General features: G+C 59.8%; 2 protein-coding genes across 4 annotated transcripts in view; one reads left to right on the top strand and one right to left on the bottom strand.

Moving 5' to 3' along the window:
* Positions 1-13,956, top strand: part of NFKB2 (nuclear factor kappa B subunit 2) — a 28,328-nt gene extending 14,372 nt beyond the window's left edge. For all 3 annotated transcript variants that reach the window (XM_054034585.1, XM_054034586.1, XM_054034584.1), the window contains exons 2-23: positions 697-754; positions 1,058-1,136; positions 1,724-1,764; positions 2,061-2,159; positions 2,561-2,712; positions 4,868-4,974; positions 5,393-5,551; positions 6,184-6,288; positions 7,025-7,110; positions 7,361-7,499; positions 7,664-7,783; positions 7,967-8,170; positions 8,362-8,503; positions 9,123-9,237; positions 9,712-9,919; positions 10,363-10,532; positions 11,013-11,115; positions 11,748-11,980; positions 12,825-12,894; positions 13,041-13,213; positions 13,292-13,403; positions 13,527-13,956. In XM_054034585.1, the coding sequence (XP_053890560.1) occupies positions 734-754; positions 1,058-1,136; positions 1,724-1,764; positions 2,061-2,159; positions 2,561-2,712; positions 4,868-4,974; positions 5,393-5,551; positions 6,184-6,288; positions 7,025-7,110; positions 7,361-7,499; positions 7,664-7,783; positions 7,967-8,170; positions 8,362-8,503; positions 9,123-9,237; positions 9,712-9,919; positions 10,363-10,532; positions 11,013-11,115; positions 11,748-11,980; positions 12,825-12,894; positions 13,041-13,213; positions 13,292-13,403; positions 13,527-13,666 (2,778 nt within the window). In that variant the 5' untranslated portion in view covers positions 697-733 and the 3' untranslated portion in view covers positions 13,667-13,956. The remainder of the gene's footprint in view (positions 1-696; positions 755-1,057; positions 1,137-1,723; positions 1,765-2,060; positions 2,160-2,560; positions 2,713-4,867; positions 4,975-5,392; positions 5,552-6,183; positions 6,289-7,024; positions 7,111-7,360; positions 7,500-7,663; positions 7,784-7,966; positions 8,171-8,361; positions 8,504-9,122; positions 9,238-9,711; positions 9,920-10,362; positions 10,533-11,012; positions 11,116-11,747; positions 11,981-12,824; positions 12,895-13,040; positions 13,214-13,291; positions 13,404-13,526) is intronic.
* A 422-nt stretch (positions 13,957-14,378) lies between these two features.
* The window catches only part of PSD (pleckstrin and Sec7 domain containing), a 75,793-nt gene continuing 65,353 nt past the window's right edge, over positions 14,379-24,818 (bottom strand). The window contains exons 10-16 of the mRNA XM_054034583.1: positions 24,295-24,338; positions 21,715-21,893; positions 20,238-20,308; positions 19,371-19,528; positions 18,726-18,870; positions 17,077-17,220; positions 14,379-16,427 (exon numbers count right to left, since the gene is read on the bottom strand). Coding sequence (XP_053890558.1) covers positions 16,188-16,427; positions 17,077-17,220; positions 18,726-18,870; positions 19,371-19,528; positions 20,238-20,308; positions 21,715-21,893; positions 24,295-24,338 — 981 coding nt within the window. The 3' untranslated portion in view covers positions 14,379-16,187. The remainder of the gene's footprint in view (positions 16,428-17,076; positions 17,221-18,725; positions 18,871-19,370; positions 19,529-20,237; positions 20,309-21,714; positions 21,894-24,294; positions 24,339-24,818) is intronic.

Here is a 24,818-nt window from a genome sequence, read left to right as displayed (position 1 = left end):
GTACCGGGAGTTGCCGGGAGAGTGGCCCCGCGGGGCGGGGTGGGGGGAGTTTGCGGGGTGCCGGGGGAGTGGCCCCGCGGGGCGGGGGGACCCGGGGAGAGTTAGCGGGGGTCGGCCCGGGGTACCGGGAGTTGCCGGGGGGGGGGGGGGGAGTTAGTCGGGGTCGGCCCGGGGTACCGGGAGTTGCCGGGGGGGGGGAGTTAGTCGGGGTCGGCCCGGGGTACCGGGAGACGGGAGTTGCCCCGCGGGGCGGGGGGAGGACCGGGGGGAGTTAGCCGGGGTCGGCCCGGGGTACCGGGAGTTGCCGGGGGGGCGGGGGGAGTTAGCCGGGGTCGGCCCGGGGTACCGGGAGTTGCCGGGGGGGCGGGGGGAGTTAGCGGGGGTCGGCCCGGGGTACCGGGAGTTGCCGGGGGGGCGGGGGGAGTTAGCCGGGGTCGGCCCGGGGTACCGGGAGACGGGAGTTGCCCCGCGGGGCGGGGGGAGGACCGGGGGGAGTTAGCCGGGGTCGGCCCGGGGTACCGGGAGTTGCCGGGGGAGTGGCCCCGCGGAGCGGGGGCGGGCCGGCGGACCGGTGACGCGCGGGGCCGTCATTTCCAGCCCCGGGCTGGATTTCTAGGGACTTTCCGGGCGGCGCGGCCCCAACTTTCCTGCCCCCCCGTTCCCCGCCGGCCCGCTCAGCTCTCGCCTCTCTCGCAGGCCCGGCCCAGGTCCCGCAGTGCAGCCCGGCTCCGCCATGGACGAACCCTACAACGCGGTGAGTCCCGGCCGCCCCCCTCATCCCCCCGCGCTGGGGCGGTTCAGACCTGGGGGGTCCCGCTCGGGCCCGCTCTGGGATGAGGGGCTGGGGCTTGGGGGGAGGGTCTCGCTTCAGCTGGCTCTGGGGCGGGTATTGGGGTGTGGCCCTCAAATGGGCTGCATCTGGGTTTGGGGGTGACACTTCTGTGCCTGGCTCAAGGGAGGGGGTCCCCCCTCTTGTTCTGCCATGTGGGGGTGCACCCTGCACCCCAGATGCTAGCAGGGTCTCACTCTCCGCTCTCCCCTCTCCTTCTCCATGAAGTGCCTGGATGGGATCGACTATGACGACTTCCAGTTCAGCTCCCACATGATGGAGCAGAAGGAGCCGCTGATGGAGACTGGTAAGGTCCTGGCCCAGTGCTCACTCAGGGCTGTGGCGGGGGGTGTGCATGTGTGTCAGGAAGCTGCCTCATTCCAGGTTCCTCACCCAAGACACACAGCTAAGAAGAACAGGGAGAGGGGAATTCCCGAGAAGCTGGTTCACCTCATATGGTTTCTTGGGCTGACCAGGAACTTGGGTCAGAGCGGCAGGAATTCCCCACTCAGCTGTGGGGAGCCTGCTGTACGTGGCTGGCTGCAGTTTCACGCATGGGGTCAGCCTGCAATCAGTTCCCGGGGGTCCCCATCCTTCCCTATGTGATCTTAGGGCTCTTGTGAGTGGGAAGGCCTGGTCTGTCTCCTTCCCTCCTCAGCACGGCTCTTACCCCCCATTAATGCTGCTTCCAGAAACACTGTTACCCCACAGATGCTATGGGACCCCCTCCCTGGCTCTGCTGTAGGGCGCGGGTGAACTGACTTCACCTCCAGCATTGACCCTGCCTCCCCCTCTTTCCTCTCCCTTTCGGCCACTGTCGGTGGGTTTTAAACCATTGGCACCCACATGTAGATACACATTTTTCACTTGGTGTCTTTCCTTTCTCTTTTCCAGCCGAAGGTCCGTATCTCATCATCATCGAGCAGCCAAAACAGGTGAGGACTCTATGGACCATCCCTCACTGGGTAGCTGTGTGCTCCCCACAAGCAGCATCTCCTCACTTATTCCCCACAATGCTTCCTGCTAGAAGAACCTGGGGTGGGAGTAGCTGTGAGTTCCCCTGGCCAGTGCTCTCACTCAATCCCCCCAGTGATCAGTAATGTGTGTATGAGGTTGATAACTCGACTGTCTGGAGCATGAAATGTGAGTTTTTCCCCTGATTGCCCAGTGTGTTGGGGCTCTTTGGCTGAATGCCTCTGCAGTGCAGTGACCTGGTGTTCTGGTTCTGCAGCGCGGGTTCCGGTTCCGGTACGGCTGTGAAGGCCCCTCACATGGTGGGCTGCCCGGAGCATCCAGCGAGAAGGGACGCAAGACTTACCCCACTGTCAAGGTGAGTGTCATGTGTGCAGGAGATGGTGCTGCTGTGTGCGGCCGTGGGTACCTGGGGATACCTGCAGCACCTTGTCTGCATGTGCAGAGGTGACTGCTCTGGGGCCTTGAGGAGGCATGTGAGTCTCCGTGGAGATATTAATAAAACCCTGTATGTTCGTGATGCTGAGGCCAAGACTTGTTCCTGCCCTGAGGGGCTTGCAAGAGTTTGGGGAGAAGTTGAGGGGGAGTGTGGCCCCAGGGGAGCCATCAGCAGAGGCAGTGCTGCAACAGAGCAGGGCAGTGACCTCAGTGATAGAATGCCATGGGGAGGAGGGGGGGGAAGGTTGCAGTGTGTGCACCATTCTCTCACCTGCCAGGGGGGAACGCTCTGGCCTCCTCTCACTCCCCTTCTCCCATCAGATCTGCAACTACGGAGGTGTGGCGCGGATCGAGGTAGACTTGGTGACCCACAGCGACCCTCCGCGAGTGCATGCTCACAGCCTGGTGGGGAAGCAGTGCAACGAGGCTGGCAATTGCATTGTGACCGTGGGACCTAAGGACATGACGGCACAGTACGTACTGGTGCCTAAGGCTGGGGAAGGCTTGCTCAGGCACCTGGCCAGAGGCCGGTCTGCAACTGAGTGGGTACCGGGTCGTGTTAGTGTTACTCTGATGTGCTGAGCAGATAGAGCAGCTGTCCTCTGCACCGCTCCATCCCCATGGGATCTCCTCTGGCTCTTAGCTTGGCATCCTCTGCAGGTGTCCTGATGGCTAGCAGCAACAGTAACATATTCCATGGAAAAAGAAGAACAGGAGTACTTGTGGCACCTTAGAGACTAACAAATTTATTAGAGCATAAGCTTTCGTGGACTACAGCCCACTTCTTCGGATGCATACAGAGTGGAATAAATATTGAGGAGATATATATACACACATACAGAGAGCATAAACAGGTGGGAGTTGTCTTACCAACTCTGAGAGGCCAATTAAGTAAGAGAAAGAAAAAAAACTTTTGAAGTGATAATCAAGATAGCCCAGTACAGACAAGTATCAGGGGGTAGCCGTGTTAGTCTGTATCTACAAAAACAACAAGGAGTCTGGTGGTACCTTAAAGACCAACAGATCTATCTGGGCACAAGCCCCCGCGAGCAAAAACCTCACTTCTTCGGATGCATCCGAAGAAGTGAGGTTTCCACTCACGAAAGCCTATCTCCTCAATATTTATTCCACTCTGTATGCATCCGAAGAAGTGGGCTGTAGTCCACGAAAGCTTATGCTCTAATAAATTTGTTAGTCTCTAAGGTGCCACAAGTACTCCTGTTCTTCTTTTTGCGGATACAGACTAACACGGCTGTTACTCTGAAACTTGTCATATTCCATGGACTTCACTTCTCGTGCTTTGCACTAGGCAGCCCTTGAGCCCAGCCCTCTGCTTTCTAGCCAGTGCCTTATCCACCTTCACAAATGCCTAGCCCACGTGGAAAGGGCTTATCCGCTAATCTGTCGCGTGAAACTCGCTGGCAAGCCTTGTGCCATTGCTGAAGCAGGCAGAGCTCATAGCTGGCTGTAGCGAGTGGGAGACACCGTGAACGAGTGAACTAATGCACAAGAAACCCACCCCTGTGGTGGAGGGATGACTCTTTTTCTCTGAGAACAGCAGTTCTGTTTTGAACAGCAGGTGAATCACAGGGCACTAGTGAAAGTCCTGTAAAAGCGGTGAGGTTCTCAGGAAGGTGCGTGAACTCTGCTACAGAGTCTTTCCTCACAGCTGGGCTGAGGCAGGGACTATATGTGTGGTTCTCCTAGATATTAAGCTTATTGGTCTCTAGTCCTAGTAACTTTCATTAAAAATCCAGCTCATGGCTTATCTACAGTCTACCTGCACTAGCCTGCGTCCTGTTGACACACGTTAATATTTCTTAGAGTGCTTTGATCTGCTCCTCTTTGAATCAGGACTAGATCAAAGCACATTAGTGGACTGGACACAGACAGTTAGATCTGCAGTAGGCTAGTTAGATTCAGATGCCTTTATCTGACTTGATCTGCATCCCCCCCAAATCAGTGCTGTGTCCTCATACTTGCCAGGAGTGTCACTCGCAGGCCTGCATGTCTAATCTCCACACCAGGTAAAGCTAGTGACCGTCTGGCCTTTCCCTAGAATGCCGCTGTCTGTACATTGGCATTAGACTGACCCTTTCCCAACTGCTTTGGATGTCTTCTGCATCAAGGCTCCCTTAAATAGCCAACTCCTTGCTCCCTAATCTCTCACCTTGCCCTGAACCCACTGGCTACCCAGTGCTTTCCCTCCCTTTGTCTTCTTTAGCTTTGTTTCAATGACTGGCATCCACCTTTCCCCCCTCCTGCTATAGCTGGTGAGCAGACAGCGCACAGTCAACCTGTGGAACTCCTTGCCTGAAGAGGTTGTGAAAGCTAGGACTGTAACAGGGTTTAAAAGAGAACTAGATAAATTCATGGAGGTTAAGTCCATTAATGGCTATTAGCCCTAGCCTTTGTTTATCAGAGGGTGGAGATGGATGGTAGGAGAGAGATCACTTGATCATTGCCTGTTAGGTTCACTCCCTCTGGGGCACCTGGCATTGGCCATTGTCGGCAGACAGGATACTGGGCTGGATGGACCTTTGGTCTGACCCAGTACGGCCGTTCTTATGTTCTTCCCCACTCTCCTGTGCTCACTCTATGATTGGGCCTTGGGCTCCTCTCTCTCAGATTCAACAACCTTGGGGTGCTCCACGTGACCAAGAAGAACATGATGGAGATCATGAAGGACAAGCTGAAGCAGCAGAAGATACGCAATAGAAATCAGGCATTGACAGGTGAGGGCTCTTCCATGGTGGAGCCAGGTGCTCTGGGCACAGGCAGCAAGGAAGGATGTCCAGTAGGTCCGAGAGCTGCAGGACAGTCTGCAGGGAATTGGAGGTGGGGGGTGGGGGTGGGCATGGGTCTCTCGTATGTTGCTAGGAGGGAAGGGCCATGGAATCAAGGTGGGGGGCCCAGACATGGGTTGTAGAGGGTCTAGTGACTCTGGGGATCTGGAGTGGGCCTGATCCCTTGCACAGTCTGCAGGGGAGCTGCACAGACTTGAGGGTGGGTGGATACAAACTGCAGGAGGGATGCATTGGTGTAGGCTGTGTGCTGGTGTGGGGGAGGCAGGACTCTGGGAGCTCTGAGCCAGAGTCCTTTCCCATTGCCAGGCGGTCTGTAACCCAGACTTCTGCTCCCTCTCTCGTGCAGAGTCTGAGCTGCGTGAGATTGAGGTGGAGGCGAAGGAGTTGAAGAAGGTGATGGACCTGAGCATCGTGCGCCTCCGTTTCACCGCCTACCTCCGCGACAGCAACGGGAACTTCACGCTGCCCCTGAACCCTGTCATCTCAGACCCGATCCACGACAGCAGTAAGTGCAGGCACTGGCCAGACCCAATGGCACCTGCCGTTGCTCCGAGCCGCAGCGGATTTAACGTGCCCAGCACCTCCTGGAGAGAAAGATGCTGCGCATGTACCTGGAACCCCCTTGGCCCAGAACTGATCGTGGGCTCTGCGCAACCCAGCTACTCTCTCACAATGCAGGGAATGGCCAGCAGGAGATATGGCCTCCTCAGGGCACGTCCTTGCTGGACCCTGAATTTGCCCATGGGGTGGTCGGGCCGGGGAAGGGTGTGTCCTTGTTGGGAACCCTCATTTGGCAGCTTAATGGGGGCGTTTCCCCTGAACCCACTGATTCGAGCTAAGGGGTGTTTCCCCTGGGCTGCGTTGCTAGTCGGTGGGCTCGATTGTGGCAAGTGGGTGCCTGTTCTCCCCATCACCCCTGCCAGGAGCAAGGAGCTGCTCTGTGGGGCATGCTGGGGGAAGGGAGGATGGCGGATGAGTCACAGATCAGGGACTTTGCCATGACTCATGTGTGACTCTCTGGAGATTTCCCTGACATTCTCTCCCTGTTCCCACCCTCCCCACTGCATTACTGCCGTGCATCCCCAGGACTGGGCAGTGCCTCTGTGGCTGAGCTCTAAATGCTTTCCTGCTCCACAGAATCACCTGGGGCTTCCAACCTGAAGATCTCCCGGATGGATAAGACAGCTGGCTCAGTGCGGGGAGGGGACGAGGTCTACTTGCTGTGCGATAAAGTTCAGAAAGGTAAGGAGCCTGCCAGCAGCCAGTTGGGTCCTTTGCTGTCATTCCCCTCCAAAACTCACCTGGGCGTGCTTATGTGCTGCTCCTTCTGGGTGGGGAAGAGCAAGTTGTTGTGTGGGGTCTCAGGCTCTCTCAGCAGCCTGTGTTTCGGTAGGATGCTCTGAGGGTTAGCTGGAACTCCCTCCTCCCCGTCTGGGTGAGCCTTTTTCGGAGCCAGACTGGCTGGACAGCAGGCTGAGTCTTGGGTCAATGGCCAGGTTGCTGGTGGGTGGGTGAGCTGAGAGAAGCCGGAGGCAGAGGCAGTGGGGGAAGATACATGTGTCTTTGGCCCGGCCTGCCAGGGAGAAGGGGGTTCAGCCTGAGATGGATTGGATTGTGAGGAGAAAGCCCATCTGAACCATGTAGTTATTTAACATAACCCCACAACGGGCATACCTCTGTCCCGTGCCCCTGTGAGCACCACTTCTCCAAGACCTGCAGTTACTTGGAGTCATTTTCGTTCATCCTTGCTGAAGCTTGTTGCTCTGGGGCTGGTGTTTGAGGTCAGGGCTGTATTGTGCCTCGCGCCTGGGGAGACAGAGGAGGATAAGGATAGTGGCTGGGAATGCTGAGCTACTCTGGTTCTAAGGCAGCTGTGGGAGAGGAGGAGGAAGCAGGGTCCTTGCACTGTGTGGGAGGGGTGAGGCAGGCTGGGCGCTGCTGGAGCCCCCATGGTAACTGCCCCGCTCTCCCCCCCCAGATGATATTGAGGTGCGGTTCTACGAGGATGATGAGAACGGTTGGCAGGCCTTCGGTGACTTCTCCCCTACGGATGTTCACAAGCAGGTGCAGTGGGCAGGAGGGGGGCAGGGCTGCTGTGCAGGTGGAGAGTGGGGGAAGCGCCCTGTGCCACCCAAGTGGCATGAGGGTTTTGGCATGGGCGGCACCTCGTTCTGCCTGCTGGACTGGGGATGTGCGATTGCCAGGGTGGTGGGATCCTGGAGGTGGCCAGGCTGTACTGCTGGGGTTGCCATGGGGAGTGTGGGGCTGTGAAGGTGGCACCAGTGCATAACTCCCTCTCCTGGGTTGCCTGCAGTACGCCATCGTCTTCCGCACGCCGCCCTACCACAAGCCCAAGATCGACCGCCCCGTCACTGTCTTCCTGCAGCTGAAGCGGAAGCGTGGGGGGGACGTGAGCGACTCCAAGCAGTTCACCTACTACCCAGTGGTGGAAGGTGAGTGGTGCTCGGTGGGGGGCTCTTCAGGTTGACTTGACTCGGCTCGGAGCCACTGTCTGCTTGCACTGAGCCCCGAGAAGGAGCCTGCAGCTTCCAGGAAAGTGCTGTCCCAGCACAGGTCGGGCTGGGTCCTGATCCTCCCCCATGTGTCTTGCCTACAGATAAGGAGGAGGTGGAGAGGAAGCGGAAGAAGGTGCTGCCTCAGTTCCCCCAGCACTTTGGTGGGGGCTCGCACATGGGAGGGGCCGGCGGGGGAAGCAGTGGCTTTGGCTCTGGTGGAGGTGAGTTGAGCTGTTCCCCACTGTGGGGAGCTATGGCAGGGCAAGTTACTTATCCCAGGCTGGCCTGGTAGACCCCAACCCTCCTGATCTGCCTCAGAGCCAGCAGCAGCAATATGGGGGGGAGGGAGCTGGCATTCCCCCAGATCCTGCCTTTGTCACAGCTCTTTCCCTCTTGGTCTGCAGGCGGGAATCTAAACTATCCATACTCCTCGGGGCTGACTTACAACAACATCTACTCGTCTGGCCCGCACCCCGTGGGCGGCTACCAAGGGGGGGTGCAGATGACCAACATGGAAGAGGAGGGGGATGGCAAGCACCTGCCTGCGGAGACTGGGAAGCAGCCCTGCCCGCCAGAGGAGAGCCACCGTCAGGAGCTGCATTACCACGGTATGGTGGGTGGGGAGATGGAGAGGGAAGGGCTGGGTTGAAAGAGGGGTCTGAGGCACAGTGTGTGTGGTGGGGTGGGGGCATTCACAGGCTATTGGCAGAATGGAGGACTGGCAATTCCAGTTAGTGGGTGGATCTTGCTGGTCCCTGAGCTGTCTGTCCAGGGGCCAACTCCCAGCTTTGCTTTCCAGCCCAGCTCTGCAGTATGAGGATGCTGGCTCTGGCTCAGCGCAGCGCCCATGCCCTGCTGGACTACTCGGTCACTGCTGACCCACGCATGCTGCTGGCCGTGCAGCGGCACCTGGCTGCCTCCCAGGATGAGAACGGAGACACGTGAGTCTTCGGGGAAGGGGGTTAGGGGGCTTGAGGACAGCGCTAGCTGTGGAGGGCTCTGGTTTTGTGTGTGGGCTTGTGCTGGACCTGTGCCCTTACAGCTTTCGCGTGATCCTTTCCACTCCATCCCTGGAGACTCCCAAATGGATCCTGCTCCCTGGGGATGGGCAGACCCAGCTCTGGCCAGGACTCTACAGAGCCCTGCTCTGGCACATGGGGGTCTAGGCTGAGCCAGCTAGCTCCCTCTCCCCCAGGAGCAGATGTGTCTCTTGAGCCAGCTCCCTTTTTGGCCCAGGAAGCCAAAGCTCCTTCCATGCAGGGCATGGGACCAGGTCATGTGGAATTCATTCCCCCCTGGAGTTGGGTAAGGCCACGGATGGTGGCTCAGGGCTCCATAAAGTGCAGGACCCTGTGCAGCCTCACACTAATGGTCACTGGGAGCAGGGATCTGCTGGGAACGCCAGCATGGAGGGAGAACGGGAAGGGAGTTTGGGGCTGGGGCCTGCATGGGGCCGGGGGAGGGAGCAAGCAGCCGGGCTGGGCAGCACAGTGCCGGCTCACCGCAGTGAACAGCCGCTGAGTTGCTGCTCTGAGCTTGCCATCCCCTCCCTGCCTGCAGGCCTTTGCATCTCGCCATCATCCACGAGCAGACGACTGTGATTGAGCAGCTGATCCAGGTTGTCCTCAGTATCCCCAACCAGCAGATCATCAACGTGGCCAACCACTTGCAGCAGGTACAGTGACCCCATCTGCTCCCTGGGGCCCCACCTGCGCTGCCTGAGGCATCTTCCAGGATTCCTGCCTTTCCCTGGCTGATGAAGGGCTGTTGTGATCCTCTAGCTGAAGCCATCCTCTTCCTATCCCTCTGCTCGCAGAGCATGACCCCAAGTTTCCTAGGCCATGCCGGATCCTGCCAGAGGCCTGGCTTGCCAGTGCTGGGAGTCCATTCCTCCAGCTCCAGCTGGCTGCCTCTGGGTGCCTCCACCAGGGGAGGCGGGCTCTTTGGTCTGAAAAACCACGTATCCCGAGTTGGGATGCTCGCCTGAGGGAGATTAGGCTGTGTTGTCGGTGTGGCAGGAAGGTGCCAGTGTGGTGGGAAGGTTGGAGGCTCCTGCTGTGAGAGCAAAGGGAGTGGGGCTGTCAGTTTGAGAGTATCCCGCTGGCTCTTGGCCCCCCGGTGAGCTGGCTGTCTCCTATCTCCCTCCCAGACTCCCTTACACCTGGCAGTGATCACCAAGCAGCACCAGGTGGTGGGGTTACTGCTGCAGGCCCACGCGGACCCCACTCTGCTGGATCGCTACGGCAACTCACTGCTGCACCTGGCGCTCCAGACGGGTGATGAGGCCATGCTGAGGACGTTGCTGGTGCACCTGGGCTCCGCCATCCCCTGTCTGCTCAGCACGCCCAATTATCATGGTGAGAGGGGACCCTGGGCAGGGTATGCTCGGGGATAGGATGATACTGAGCCAAGGGCAGACTGGCTCTCAGCAGGGCTCTGCCTCCCTGTGGGCTGGACTTCCAAGGAAGGGCCAGCAGTCCCAAAGCTGGCCTGGATCCTCTAGGTCACTGGTTTAAACCAGGCTTAGTGGCCTGTGTGAAATGAGACAGGGGTGGTCCCTGCAGCCCCCCCTCACCTGCCCTGGTACATGAGCCTCCGAGCCCTTGGCAATGGCCATGTATCTGTGTTGCGAAGGGCCCTTGTCAGCATGGGCCAGAGTCCGAACTCCCCTGCAGGGCAGGGCTGGGGGAAGCTTGCCCTGCTGGGGCTCCAGGTGGAGCTGGGGGAACACGTCCTCCTTGTGGGGCAAGTTGAGGGGGTGACAGCCCCCGCTGGTGCTAAAGCTTGCTCCATGTTCCAGGCCTGCTCCCCGTGCACCTGGCTGTGAGGGTAAAGAGCCTGGCCTGCCTGGACCTGCTGGTGAGGATGGGAGCAGACGTGAATGCCGTGGAGCGGCAGGGCGGCCGGACGCCCCTGCACCTGGCAGTGGAGATGGAGAACCTCAACGTGGCTGGCCACCTAGTAAAGAAGGTACAGGGCAGGGAGCCCTCCGACTCCAGGGTGTCCAGGAGTGTGTGTGGGGTTGCGGGGGTCAAGGTTCCTAGCTCTGGTCTGCCTGGGGGCTGGGCTCTTGGGACGGGAGTGGCAGGTTCCTCAGTCGGGCTGCAGGGAGGCCCGTCATGTTGGTGTGGGATTGGGCAGGAGGTTCAGAATTGCCCCGACCGTCTCGTACTGGCTCGGTTGGTTTCCCTTGGAGCCTGTATGTGGTTGCAGCACACAGGCTGGGGTGCCAGGAGGTCTGCCTGTGGGGCATGTGGCCGCCTGGCCCTGCTGTGTGGGGCAGGGCTTGTGCCTGTCCCTGGGTGCTCTGCTGCCCAGAGAGCACACTGCCGCTGCTGAGACTGGCAGTCTGTGTTCCCCCATGGTGCTGCAACCGGCATGCAGGGGCTGTGTCTCTTCTCGGTGCGTCGCTGCTGCCTGTTCCTCATTGGCTCTTGCATTTCTCTCTAGCTGGGAGCTGATGTCAATGCTCGGACGTTTGCTGGAAACACCCCTCTGCACCTGGCTGCAGGCCTGGGCTCCCCCATCCTCACCAAAATGCTCATCAAAGCAGGTAGCTCCTCTCTGCTTCCCTGGGGCTGGCAATCCCAGCAGTCCTTGCTGCTGCCTGCTAGACCTGTAGCACCAGAGCTGTGCTAGGTGCTTCTCAGCATAAGGAGGCAGGCTCTTTCCTGGTGCTCCAGTATCTGGCCCTCCCACCAAGACTGGCCTCCAGAGGAGGGGGCAGGGCTAATGGGTGGGCTCTCTGCTTGTGTACAGGCCCAGCCAGTGGGAGGTGGCAGATGGAGGCCAGCTGAGGTATAGACAGAAGTGATAACTCCAGCAGAGGGCGCTCTGCTGGCCAGGCTGGGGGTGGCCTCTGGGGCGAGTGAGATCTGAAGTGATGCTGTAACCTCCTTCCTCTGCATATGCTGGGCCAAGCCAGTTGCCCCGAATCCTGGCCCAAGGAGAGGGATGTGAAATGGAAGCGGAGACCTGCAAAGCCAGGCTGGCTAACAGGGGCACTGGAGAGTGCATGTGAACGACCCTCCCGGGACTGAATCCCTGCCCCCCCAATGGAGACGGGTGACTTGAAGGAGGTGTGGGTGCTGGGATCTGAGCCAGCCTCACCCTGGGCAGGTGGGAGGGGCCATACCCTCTTCCGGGGACCATGCTGTCTGGGCTCTGACCTCACTTTGTCCTCAGGAGGGGACATCCTCTGTGAGAATGATGAGCCAGTGAGGTCGTCCTCGTCCGAAGCCAGCAGCGACATGGACAGTGGGCCCGAGGATCAGGAGGCAGGCATGGAGCTGGGAGAGTCAGACACAGAGCATACAGATAACAGCACCGCTGCTGAGCACAGAAGCAGGGAGCCTGGCACCCGGGGTGCAAAGCAGCGCCGGAGACACACACCGCTTGACTTAACCAGGAGCCACAAGGTACAGAACATCAGGGGTTAAACCAGAGGAACTGGAGTCCCAAGAGCATGGGTTGGTTCTGGAGAGGGAGCTGCCCTGCGAGGGAGCGGTGGGTCCCAGAGTGCTGGTTGGGCACGTGAGTCTGGCAGCTCTGCCATCCCTCCAGCTGCGGAATCCCATCAAAAGAAGCTAAAGGACAAATGTTTCGCTCTTCTGTGGCAGGTGTTGGCACTGCGGTGTTGTGTGGGGTGGGGTCCCAGAGACACTCCTGGGATGTGGGGCTCGCTATGGGATGAGCTTGTGATGCTGGGTCTGAGGGGCGTGGGGCTCTGGGGGCTGGTCTGACCAGAGGTCTGGCGAGGCCAGTGCCAGGCTCCAAGGCGGTTGTTGGGCTCTGTAAGGACCAGTGCAGGAATACTGGCCCCCTAGCCAGTGGCTGCTTCCCACCCTGAAGGCTGGACCTGCATCCTGTCCAGTATTGGGTGTTCCTGTTGCCCAGGCCACCTGGGGGCCCTGCTCAGCCCTTGGTTCCCGTGGAAGCCTCGGGCTGGTGACGGGGAGAGAAGTGTTTGCCCTCCAGGCTCCTCTGTACTGCAGCTCTGTCAGGATGGGGTCCCAGGAGCTTCTTCTGGGCCTCTGGTGCTGTCGGGGGCCAGCAGAGCAGCAGAGTGTGGACTCACTCCCTGCCCCTGCTCTCCCCTGCTTGTACGCCCATTCCCTGCATGTTCTTTGGGGCGTGCTGGGAGTCCCGGCTCTGCTGGGGGAGCTTGGCCTACACTTGTGAGCCCAGTGAGGGAATGAGGGGAACATGCTGTGGGGATGCTCTCGAGATACGGCTCAGACATCTTGTATGTGTCTTTCCCAGGTGCGGGAGATCCTGCTGCGTGCCTCGCTGCAGGGCCCAGAGTCGGAGCAGCCTGCTGCCCCCAGGCCAGGTGAGCAGGGGTCCCCCCAGTCACACCCCTCCTTTCTGAGGGCTGAGCATGCTGGGATGGCAGTGACAGCTCGTCTCTGGGACGGGGGCGCCATGTCTGGGCAGGGCTGGGTCCATCGATGGGCTGATGCGTTTTCCCCCATCTAGGGACCATCCTGTCACTCGACAGCAACACCCTGCAGGGCCTGGAGCAGTTACTGAACCAGGACCGCAGTGGCTCGGACTGGACTGAGCTGGCCCAGAGACTCGGCCTGCGCAGCCTGGTGGAGACGTACAAGGACACAGCCTCCCCGAGCGGGAGCCTCCTGCTCAGTTACGAGGTGAGTCCCCCCTGCGGGGAACCCCCCTCCTCTCCTTGGCCCCTTGCCGAGCCCGCTCTCACTGCCTTCTCTCCCCAGCTCGCTGGCGGCAGCCTGGGGGGCTTGCTGGAGGCACTGGACTCCATGGGGCTCAGCGAGGGAGTAAGGATGCTTCGCAAAGCGGAGACGGCTGACAAGCTGCAAAGCACAGGTAGGGGCTGGGACAGGCCTGGGGGGCAGTGGAGTGCACCTGGTGCCTCAGCCCTCTCCCTAGGGCTGCCGCACAGGAGGGGTCCAGCTGCCCTCGTCACCATGCTGGCTCTTTGCTTTTCAGAGCTCAAGGAGGACAGTGCCTATGGGAGCCAGTCGGTGGAAGAGGAGCAGTCGCCGGCCCCACCGCTGAAGCTGCACCCGCTGCCCTCTGCAGAGCTGCTGGGCGAGCCCCCACACAGCCAGCAGCAGCAGGTGCACTGACCTGTTGTGCCTCCCTCTGGCCCCGGGGTAGCCCGGCTGTGACTGACACTTTGGAGGGGAGGAGCTGCGGCAGGCTCGGAGCCCCCGCACTGCCCACGGATTGAATACAAGTGCCTCTTGGCCCCAGAGTGGGTTGCCCGTGCCTCTTTGACTCTCCTCTGGCAGGGCTGGCCGCAGCCTGGCAGGCCCTGCTGTGCGGAACCCAGCCCCCTCTCTGCTCTTATTTAAAGATCCCTCATCAGGTTTCTTGGTTTAGGTAAATAAAGGGTGTGACTCCCAGAATGTTTGCACTGTGTCTCCAGTGTCCTGCTGAGAGCACCCTACCCAACTGCATGGGTGTTCCGAGCACTGGGGGCTAGGGGGTGCGTGCTGGTAGGGTCACATCAGCCCTACCTGTGTCGTTTGGCCTTGCCCCTTCCTTTAAGCACAGTTCTCTGCTCCTGCCTCTGATTCACTGTCACCTCAGTTGAGTCACTTTGCCCCTGCCTCAGTTTCCCCTCTGGTTGTGGAGATAAGGGCCTGCCCATGGACTGCCTGCACCATCATAGCATGGGGGGAGAGGCAGTGTCCCTGTATCACTCCTGCCACTGACCTGTGACCTAGGCCAAGTCACAGTGCTTCTCTGCATGAGGGGGGATTGGGAACTTGTCTGACAGGGATCCCTTTGCTCAGAGCTCCTAGTGCAGGGGAAGAACTGACTCCAGCCAGCAGCTTAAGAGCAGGTTTTACTTCAGTAACTGATGGAAGAAGCTGTACAAAGATTTTTTGCAATAGACTCAAAAGAGCAGAATAAAAAGAGAGACACATTCGCAGTCGGGGCGGAGGGCAGCGGCTGTCCTGCTGCCATTGACCAAGGTCCCGGGGTAGGTGCAGTCCTGTTAGGCCCTGGATTGCCTGCTGGCTGAACCTGCACCCTTGTGCTATAGCACAGCCCTGAGCTGCAGCTGACCATGCATTGATCTAGCCCCCTGCTGGTGACAGGATCCCCTTGCCCCTAGGCATGCTGCTAGGATGGTCTACTGCAGCCTGGGCCATGAATGTGGCAGGTGAGCTCCTGGGCTAGAGCTCATGCTGCTCCCCTCATGGGAGAGGAGCCTCCAGTAACCAAACCAAGCTGGGGGCAAAGCTCCTGTGAGCTCTGGCTTTGTTCCTAGGCTGTCCTGGCCCTTCCCTTTTTGCTATTCTTCCAGTGGTCAGGGATGGACAAGGCCCTTTAGTGCTGGAAAAAGCTTGTGAGAGGGAGGGCCTGGGCGTGATGTTCAGGGGCACCAGCTCCAGCCTCTGAGCCCTTTCAGGTGGGAGGTAGAGGGGGCAGGACTGGCATAGCCCCTCCAGCAGAGGAGCCTTCGGGGGAAGTGGCCAGCAGGTGCAGGTTGAATTCCAGCTCTCAAAATAGCCCTGCTCTTCCCTCCCCCCCTTGCCATGCCCCAAGCTAGTCCAGCTAGGAAAGCCACCCATGTCGCCTGTCCACAGTGATCTGCACTACGATGAGCCGAAGGGGCACTGTGTGCTCATCAGACACCACCCTGGCCCTTCGTTATGGCTTCATGGCTGAGCCCAGGGCTTGCTTAGCATCCTCCTCCCCTGCACCGTACAGCTGCAGCCAGAGCTGGAACGCTGGTGGTAGTTTCCTGTGCCCCAGGGCAACACCACCTCAGCGTGCGAGGGCAGGTGCCAGCTGCTGCCTAAGGGGCACAAGCCAGTCCAGTGTCTTGAGTGGGGCTGTGCAGAACTAGCCAGCTCCTCTGCAACATAGAAAACTAGTGCTAGGCTAGCAGCTGTGGGTGGGGCTGGGCCTCTGCTCCCCGCAGTCACAAAAAAACCTGCAGCAGCTCTAGGAATCAAATGCCTTGGAGGGATTGGGGTTTGTTTTTACAGTTCCCAAAAGAGCATCAAAATTACCCCCTAAAACCTCCTGTAAGTCAGCTCAGTCAGGTACTAAAAAGTGCAAAACTGTATCACAAAAACGTTCAAAACCGTAAGAAACCAGCAGATGGGAGGGTGGCATCACAGGGAGCGGCCAGGGCTCTGCCCATCTGGCGGCTTTAAAGAAACTGGCCCCTGGGGTGGCCAGGGCTGCAGTGATGCTGTATAAAAGGGCCCCACTTGGGTTGTCTCCCCGAGTCAGTCTGTCCTAGAAACCATGGTGGGGGGCCGTGGGGCCTGAGCAGGAGAGAGCACTGCTTTGCTTTTTACACTGAAGAATTTAGCTCAGTGGTTGGTTTTTGGTTATTTCCCCCCTCGGGAAACCTGCACCCAGTTCCCAGGGAATTGGGGGGTGGTAGGTAAGTCTTGTAGTGTGAGCCCGGTTGGCAGGGGCTGGAGACGGCACTGCACGGTATCTGTTTCCAATGGAATCGGTGGAGGGCTCTGGTTCCATGCTGAGCTGGCATGGGCTGGTGCTGGTGGCTGGGTGAGAGCTGTCAGCCCCATGGCTTGTGCCCACGAAGGATGAAGTCATGCAGATTCTCGGCGGCAGGGGCCCGGCTGCCCTGGGGCTGGCTGGGAAGGAGCTGCCCCTCTAGGATTTCTGCACGTTGCTGGTGGGCTGGCGGCTGCTGCGCTCCGAGACGTTGCGCTTGACCTTGGTGCCCGTGCTCGGTAGCTCCAGGTTGAGGGAGGGGCTGGAGCGGGATTTTTTGAGGCTGTCCTCCTCGCTGATGGCCGCATCGAACAGTGTGGCCTCGAAGGCCGCCAGGTCCTCGGAGCCGGCTTTCAGCTTGGCACGCAGCAGCATAGCATAGGTGCCGTAGCGCGTTTTCTGCAGGCAAGCGGAGGAGAGTGGGTGAGAGGCGCAGGGCATAGGGCACTGAGCACAGCCTCGCTGCTGGGAGCTGGAGTTGGCTCTTCCCCGCCTCAGTGGGTGAAGTAGCTGGGTGCTTCTCATCAGCATTTCATACCGGACTGAAAATGCAATGGAACTGCCCACCCCCGCCTGCTAGCTAGGGCCCTGGCCCCAAGCCGGGTTTGCACTGCACCCCTACTGCTGCCTCACTGATCCCGGGGGCGGGGTGGAGGAGCTGGGTGCCAGCAATAGGTGCCCACGAGTCTTAGTGTTGCTTGTGCTGAGCCAATTCTCCCCCTTTGGGGGGACTGGCAGCTGTAGCAGAGGGTGGGGGACGGGATTGAGGTATTTGGATGGTGCGAGCTGGCAGGTGGGTCTGTGGGCAGGGAAGGGAGGAGGGCTCTGGAGTAGCCCCATAGCATGTTCCCTGGTCTTACTGAGCTGTTCCCATTGCTCAGCCTGGTGGTACCCCCAGGCAGTGAGATGTCTCAGCAGCCCCTGAGCAGCAACTGGGGGTGCTGATGTGGAGCTGGCTGGAGTGGGGCCAGCAGGAAGAGCCAGGGAGTGGGGCCACTGCCAGCAGAAGGGCTGAGGGCTCCCCCCAGCAGGTGGGTGCTGAGCTTACCTCAAACTCCAGGTACTCCTCCTTCTGCTTCAGTTCCTCATACTCCTTGCCCTTCACCTTCTTCTCAGGCAGCGAGGAGCGATGCTCCACCAGCTCTGCTGACATGGCCTTGAACTTGGACTCGTGGCTCTTCACCTGCTCCTCCTGGGGCCCAGCAGGACTGTGTTAGTGCCCCTTCCCGAGCAGGCACCCACCCACTCACGCCCTGCTGGGGGAGCCCTGGCCACACCCCACATTGCTCTTGGCTAGGACTGCAGCTGGGCACTGTACCACTTGGCTGCGGTGACTGGCATGCTGGATTAGCCTAAGGACCCAGCCAGGCCCAGATCCTGTCTCTGACAGTGTTTGGTAGCAGAACCCCTGCAGGGAGCACTTAAGGGATAACCTGCCCCAGGGAATGCTTTGCTCAACCCCCACCAGTCCAGCTCCTGCCATGAAGATTTAGCTCCCTTCCAAAATTAGGTTCTTTTACTAGCCTGAGGCTATGTCCTCACTACGGGTAGGAGTAGATTTGAGATATGCAAATTCAGCTACACGAATAGCGTAGCTGAATTCAACGTATCCGAGCCGACTTACCCCGCTGCGAGGACGGTGGCAAATCGACCGCCGCGGCTCCCCCATCGACGGCGCTTACTCCTACCTGCGCTTGTGGAGTACAAGCGTCGATTCGGGGATCAATTGTTGCGTCCCAACTAGACGCGATAATTCGATCCCCAAGAGATTGATTTCTACCTGCTGATTCAGGCGGGTAGTGTAGATGTAGCCTGAGACTGGGCTGAATTTCCCACCTTTTGATTTCATTCAGTGTCCCTTGTTCAGGGCCAGCTCTGGCTTTTTTGCCGCCCCAGGCAAAAAGCCTCCTGCCGCCTGCCCTCTCCCCCCCCACAGCGCGGCAGGGGAGGGCGCCGAGCCTGGCTGCAGGCCGCTCTCCCCGACTGGCTGGAGTGCCAGTGGGAGGGCGGCGAGCCCGCCGCGGCTCTGCTGGCGGCCGGAGCGCCAGGAGGAGGGCCGGGAGGAGGGCGGTGAGCCCGGCCGGGGCTCTGCTTTCCCCGGCGGCCAGAGCCAGAGCGCCGCGCTGCCCCCCTCCAGGTGCCGCTCCAAGCACAAGCTTGGTGGGCTGGTGCCTGGAGCCGGCCCTGCCCTTGTTCGCGTGCTATGAGCTGGGCGGAGCAGAAGCTCCTGCTCTACCTGCGCTAGACCAACCAGTCGGGATCCCTGCAGCCCTCTCTCCTTCCTCTCCTAAGGCCACAATCCCGCACTTTCCCTCCGAGAGCATCCAGGCCCCTGGTCCTTCTCTGAGCCCCTCCTGTTCCCCGCAGGAGACTGCACAGTTGCTCTGCGGTGTGGCATTATAATATTGTCTGTACAAAGCGGCCCAGGCTTTGAGCACAGCAATGCGCTGAGCAGGGGTCTGCACTGAGCTGTCCTCAGGCACAGCCAGGTCCCTTTCCCGAGCTGACAGTTCATTTGCACAGGCTGCCAGCTGCTCCAACCTATTCCCTTCTACCTTACCCCTCCATGGTGCACTATTTGGCATGGCAATGTTGAATTTCACCTGCCGTTGTGTGTTAGCCCCTCTACAGCTGCTCCTCAGTGCTGCTCCTGCAGCCCCCAGCCCTACCACGGTGAGCTGGCTTGTGCCTTGTTACCTGGGACAGCCTGGTGGTAGAGCTGGGCAGCAGGGGCCGGCTGAACTTCTTCTGGGACCCGATGGCTGCGGGAAATGGGGGAGCAGAGAACATGGCTGCCACCACGTTGATGCGTGTGATCCAGGAGTGCATCTGTTCTGTATTCCTGTGGGGAAATGCCAAAGCACTGAGCCATGGGCCCAAAGCTGCATCCTCCCTACCTGCCCCCCTCCAGGGATGGTGCCAGCTCCAAGGCTGGAGCCCTGGGACCAGAGGAAGTGCCCTACTGGAACAGGCCCAATGGGCCTCCTAGGCCAGAATCTGCCCATGGACCATGGTAATGGCAGATGGTGCATCTAACCCCAGCTAGCAGCTGGCTACTATCGATGCGTGAGCGCTGGCCAAATGGCAGGGGCGCTCCCTACAGTGCGGTGGTGAGGGGAGGCATGGCAAAGGAGTGCTGGCTCTCCTCACTTCGCCCTTTCTTCCAGGAGAAGCAGTCACGGGACTGAAAAACGTAATGCTGCCCACAGGCCCACTCCCAGCCCTGGGGGTGGTGCTAGATGGGTAACGCTTCCCCAGTGCGATGTTTGTAGCTGGCGCCCCTCAGCACCATCTGCCTGGCCTGTGCAGCCAGGAGCTCCCACGTTGGCCCGGGTTACTCACTGGGCCTGGAACAGGAAGACCCGCCACTCGGCTGTCCTGAGGTAGAAGACGTTCGGTCTCTTGCTGTAGTCGGATGCTCGCGTAGCTAGTGCGTGGTGGATGCTGATAGCGTTCTTTAGCTCCTCCTCTGCCAGGGGCTTCCCAGGCTTATATTCCTCCTGCAAGGCCAGGCTCCGGTTACAAATGAGTCCTGCTCCTCACAGCCTGTCTGGGCGCCACATCTCTAGCAGGATGGGGGGAACTATAGTGGCCCTTGCCACTCCTCCTAGGAGCTCACCAGTACCAGGTGCAACAGTGCTAGGGCAGCAGGGCTGCTCCCAGGGTTCACATTTGGTGCATACCAACCCGCCATGAGCTGGCTGTGTCCGCGTGTTCCCCTGGGGGAGGACTGCATGTATGATTGGCCTATCGGAGGCCATTCCTTATGCTGCTAGCCCAATGCGGGGGCACTGCTGCTGCAAGCAAATGCTGCAGTCTCAGGCAGGAGGCCAGCTTGGAGGCTGGCATGTCACTCCTCCACCAGGACCCTGATGTTACACAGTCCTACTCTGCAAGGGCCATAGCTCTAACACCTGCCTTGGGGGAAGCAGCACTGCTGCCTTGGCCAGGGATGGCTCACCCTGCCCTGGGCCAAAGGCTCATGGCTAGTGCCTGGTGTCATGGTGCTTAAATGGATGCCACGCTCTAGACAGCAGCAAGGATCCCTCCACCTGATCTGTCTATCACTGCAGCAAGGTCCCACAACCCACCAGGGTAGCGGGGGCAGGGGCAGAAGTCCAGATTGGCTCCCTGGGATTCAGCTGCCTGGCTTGAGTTCAAGCCCTGCCCTGGGGTCGCCAGGTGGGCTGCGGTCTCGCTGCACCGTACCTTCTGCAGATAGAGGATCATTCCTTTCAGGATGGCGTGGAAAGTCTTCCAGCCTCTCTTTCCTCTGGGGGCTGGCAAGGAAGAGAGAAGCAGAGTCAGTGGAAAGTCAATGCCAAGCGCGATGTGGCACAGCGTGCTCTGCCAGCGTGCACGTCAGCCCACCCAGGGGATGGGCAGCTCTCCAGCGGCACTCACTCCCCAGCACACCTGAGCTGTGCCCTCTGTGAGGGTCAGCAGCTGGCACTGCTGTGGGGGGAGGGTCCTGCGTGCTGCCCCCTGGGGCCAGAGGCTGCTGCCAGGCAGCCAGGGCACGGTTCAGTGCTCTCCTTGCTGTGTTTAACCGCGGTGCTAGCCTCTCAGAGGAAGCAGAGGCAGGCAGCATTTCCTGCCAGGCACTGCTACGCCCAGCAGCAGATGCAGAAAATACGGCCAGCTTCTAATCAGATCAAGGAGGCATCAACAGGCCTGGGATTAGGAAGGATTTGGCAGTGGGAAGGTAGCATGTTCTGCGGCTTCCAGCCAACTGAATCTCTCTGGATAGCTCTGTCACTGCAGAACTGGGTGGCTCCCTTTGCTGCGCCCCCCATCCCCGAGCTAGATTTAATTATCATTGCAACAAGAGAGCAGCCTGCGCCCAGTCTGAACCCAGAGTGGGGGCTCAGGCTGCTTCCTCCCTCACCCCCTAGGGGTCCAGGCTGATTAGCACCTTGGAAAGAGGCACAGGGGGAGAGCTGAGCTATTCACTAATGTCCCCAGCTCTCTTCCCTACCCCCGCCTCCTTCCGCACACAGCTAAGGCAGGGTGGGGGAAGGGTCTCTCCTGCAACCGGCCATGCACCTAGCTGCCTTTCCCCCCACCCCCAGGGTGGCGATGATGTTGGCGTGCAGCGCACTAATGCTATCTCCCAATGGAAGAGAGCCATGCAGCCCCAGCTCCCCAGTAGGTCAGGCCCTCAGGTCTGCTCCTCCCAGCACAGATATCACAGCTGCTCTTGATGAATGTGGGGTTACCTCCGCTGCTGCTTTAATCTCTGGGGGGTTTCCCGCTGTGGGTGGCTGGGGTGTGCTCAGCTGAGAAGCTGGAAGTGCAGGGACAAAAATGAATACCAAATGGAGTCCTGACTAGCTGAAAGGCCCCTGTCCCCTGGGAGCATGGCACATGGGCGTGGGCATGTGCAGGAGCTGCAGACAATGGTGCTGCGGGAAGCAGAGATTTGGAGGGCCTGGCTTGTGTGTTTGAACATTCAGCTGTAATTTTACATGAACGTAGCTTTTTAAATGGATCCACTAAATGATGGGAGGGGAATGAAGAGGGGTCAGGGCCTGAGCTGGTTCTGAGACAGGCCTTGTCCCAACCGAAGCCCCCTTGCCACTGCATCACTCATCCCACTGTAACCCTAGTGACTGCAAGGGAGTGGCTCCCCATTGAGAACTGGTTCTGCCCATAGCACACCCCAGCCCTGCCCCCAGACACCTACTCTTCTTGCAGTCGGAGTCCGCATGGCTCTTGCGCACCAACAGGCCGTACTTGTAGGTGGCAATGCTGGGGTCCTGCGAGAAGTCCAGGAAGGGGTTACTGCAGCTGCTGATGCGTTTGATGGATTTGGGGTTGGGGTCGGCCAGCTCAGAGAGGGACTTCCTCAGCTCTTCCTCATCACTGTGGGCACAGATGTTGCAGAGGTTAGTGGCATCAAGGCTGGCCAACATGCCACCCAGCACTCTAGCCATGCCATGCCAAATGGGGTGGGAGGGGGAGACCATTCAAATCACCTCAGGAGAGACACCAACAGCCCCCTCCATGCCCCAGGCCCCTTCACTGCTCTGTCAGGCTGGTGGCTCTTGCACCATGTCTCTCCCAGGTTGGGGGCTCGGTTAGGCCAGTCTCGAGCTGGGCATGGGAGCCCGCCGGCCCCTTGGCAGCCAGTGCTCAACTTTGGCTAAAACAGGAAAACTTGCTGGCAACGGGGCCAGGCTGGGGCCTGCTAGGCTGGGGCCTGCTGCGCAGGGAAGGGCCAGTGCCCTGGCACTGCAGGAGGCCATCTTGGCCTGTGGTGACTGGCTCATGTCCCCCTCTGATAGCAAGGAGGGGACAGAGCCCCGGAGAGAAACTGCAGCCCTGGCTCTGACACCTTCAGGGGAGCAGGGGGCAACACAAAGCCCTGGCCCACTGTGGGCTTGGTTGAGGAGGCATTGGGTCCCCAAAGGGATGAGCGCCCAGTTAGGAACCTAGCCACAGGCATGGGGAGGGGCTGTGGGACATCATGAGCCAGGCTTGCAGATCCCTTCAGCCCCGTGGGCTGGGGCGCGGGGGAGAGGGGTAGGAAGGGGAGTGCATGTGCGGGTGGGAGGCGGGCATGCTGCATGCGGGAGGCAGCCGACAGCCAGCTGGCAAGGGAGGTGGGCCCTTGTTCACATGCTCGCAGGCTGTGAATCATGCTCCCTGCTGGGCTCTGGACTCCTTGGTGTCGCTCTCCCAATGCAAAGATGTGGGAGCCCAGCTCTGCCACCTCCCCTCTTCCTCACAAACACAGTGCTGCTAATTAAGCCCCTCAGCAGCTGCTGGCCGTCTCCATGACAGCTGCGTCGGCTCAAAGCTGGGATTACGTGAGCTCCCAGTGACGCGGCTGCTGCCGGTTATGGGGATGGCAGCTGTGGGCGAGGGGCATGGCCCCTCCATTTAACTGGCTGCCTGGGCAGTAGGACCCTACCCTGAGCCCCTCCCAGCCGTGGGGAAGGGGGCCATCTCCCTTTCACAGCCATGGCTCCTTGCCCCTCCCCCAATTCTATAGCCTCCGGCCCATTCCCCTGCTGCTCCCTGCTCTGCTCTGGTTCTTCCCCACCCTGGCCTCTTCCAGGCACCAGGTAAGGGGCTGGGCCACAGCCAGGGCCAGGCCACAGGCAGACTGGGCAAGAGGTGGCCTTGGGAACTAGCTCTGCCCAGAAGCCCCCCTCCCCTTCCCGCAGACCACCCCAAGGCCTTAGGACCAGGCCAGTTCTGCATGTGCAAGGCCCCCACCCGGCTGCACAGACCCCACCCAAGCTGGCAGCTCTGCAAATCTCGCTCCCTAGTCTACCCCTCAGCTACATTATGCAGAGTTGGCCAGGGCTACTCCCCCATTTAGCCTAGATGAGCCTCTCTCCCCTGTTATGCCCAAGCAGACCCTCAATGGCTCTCATCTTATATAGGCCTTGTCCCTCCTAGCCTGGTCCAACAGTCTGGGCTACTCTCAGCCATGAGCGACCCAGTGTAGATCTGGGCGGGGGAGGGGGGAATCCCACTGCCCCCCAACACATGGTCAGCTCACAATCTGCCTAGCCTATCTCCCAGCTACACTGGTGGATGGGCGGGGCTATTCTGTCACCCTGGTTAAAGCTGTGTGAATCCTGCCTCAGCTACTCCCCCACGCTGCTGCCTGCAGAGATCCTACTCCACCCCTCAGGCCTGCCCAGATCCTGCCCAGGTTATTTCCCTCTTTGGGGCCTTCCTGGGTCTCCTCAGTCCCTGAGCTAGTCCTCCCAGCTGTTAGCTGAGCCTAGTCTGACTTGCTTTGCTATACAGCTTCCAGCTGGGTGAAAAGCTGGGACCCTTCCTATCCCCGTTTTGGACAGTCCAAATCTAGTCTATGTTCAATTCCCCCCATTGCTTTTTGCTGCCTTATTGGGCCCCTCTGTACATCACTCCTGTTCCCGGGCAGCGAGCTCTCCAGCACACGCAGCAGCTGCGCTCTTCCTCACCTAGGCTGGAGACAGAGCCTGGAGAGAGCATGCAGAATCTTCTCATGGACTTAGCTGGGCTCTGGCCCCTCTTGGAGGCAATCTGCCCTCCAGGTCACACTTGCCATCTCCCCTCCCCCCCACCCCCAGCTGGCCTGGCCTGCAGGGAGAGGTGGGGATGGTTTGGATCCTATGAGCAAAGCTATGAGGCAAGAAACTAGCATCTGAAGGATTCATCTGACGGGGGCCGTGTGTCCGCGCTGCATGAAGCTCTGGGGCCAGAGCCCCCGCAAGCCCCATCTAGCCAGTGAGAGAGGCTGGCCCATGGCTGGGGCGCTACTCACATGGCCCACTGCAACTTCTCATTCTTGATGGAGCTGTACAGAGCCTGGGGAGACAAGAGAACAACGGTCAGCGGGGCCAATGCTTGCCACGCTACCCTGAGTGGGGCTCATCGCTCCCTCCCCACTGCCACCTACAGGGGTGGGGCAGTCGAGGGTAGGTGTGGATGCCTCCCTGAGGCCAGAAGGGGGACGGGTGAGGATGAGGGAGTTGTGTGTTTTCTTCACAAGCCAAAACAGCTGCACTGCCCTCCTGAATGTGCGAGACAGGGCAGTGCCCATGGCATGCTGGGTCTGGCCAATGGGAAGCGGGGAGCTGGGGTGGGAAGCTCCCTGCCTGGAACCGGGGGTGTGTGTGTAAGGAGGGATGGGTGGCTCTGAGGCTCAGGTCAGAAGCAGGGCTGTGAATGAGGGAGTGCTGGAGAGGCCCTGGGCATCTCTGTGAAAGTTGGGGACCAGCAAAGAGACAAGCGGGGCCAGGCCAAGCGAGGAGTGGGCAGAAATCCCATCCAGCAGCGAGGGTGAGC

Source organism: Malaclemys terrapin, chromosome 7, assembly GCF_027887155.1.
Source record: "Malaclemys terrapin pileata isolate rMalTer1 chromosome 7, rMalTer1.hap1, whole genome shotgun sequence".
Classification (NCBI taxonomy): domain Eukaryota; kingdom Metazoa; phylum Chordata; order Testudines; family Emydidae; genus Malaclemys; species Malaclemys terrapin.
This window is presented reverse-complemented; position numbering and strand designations above follow the sequence as displayed.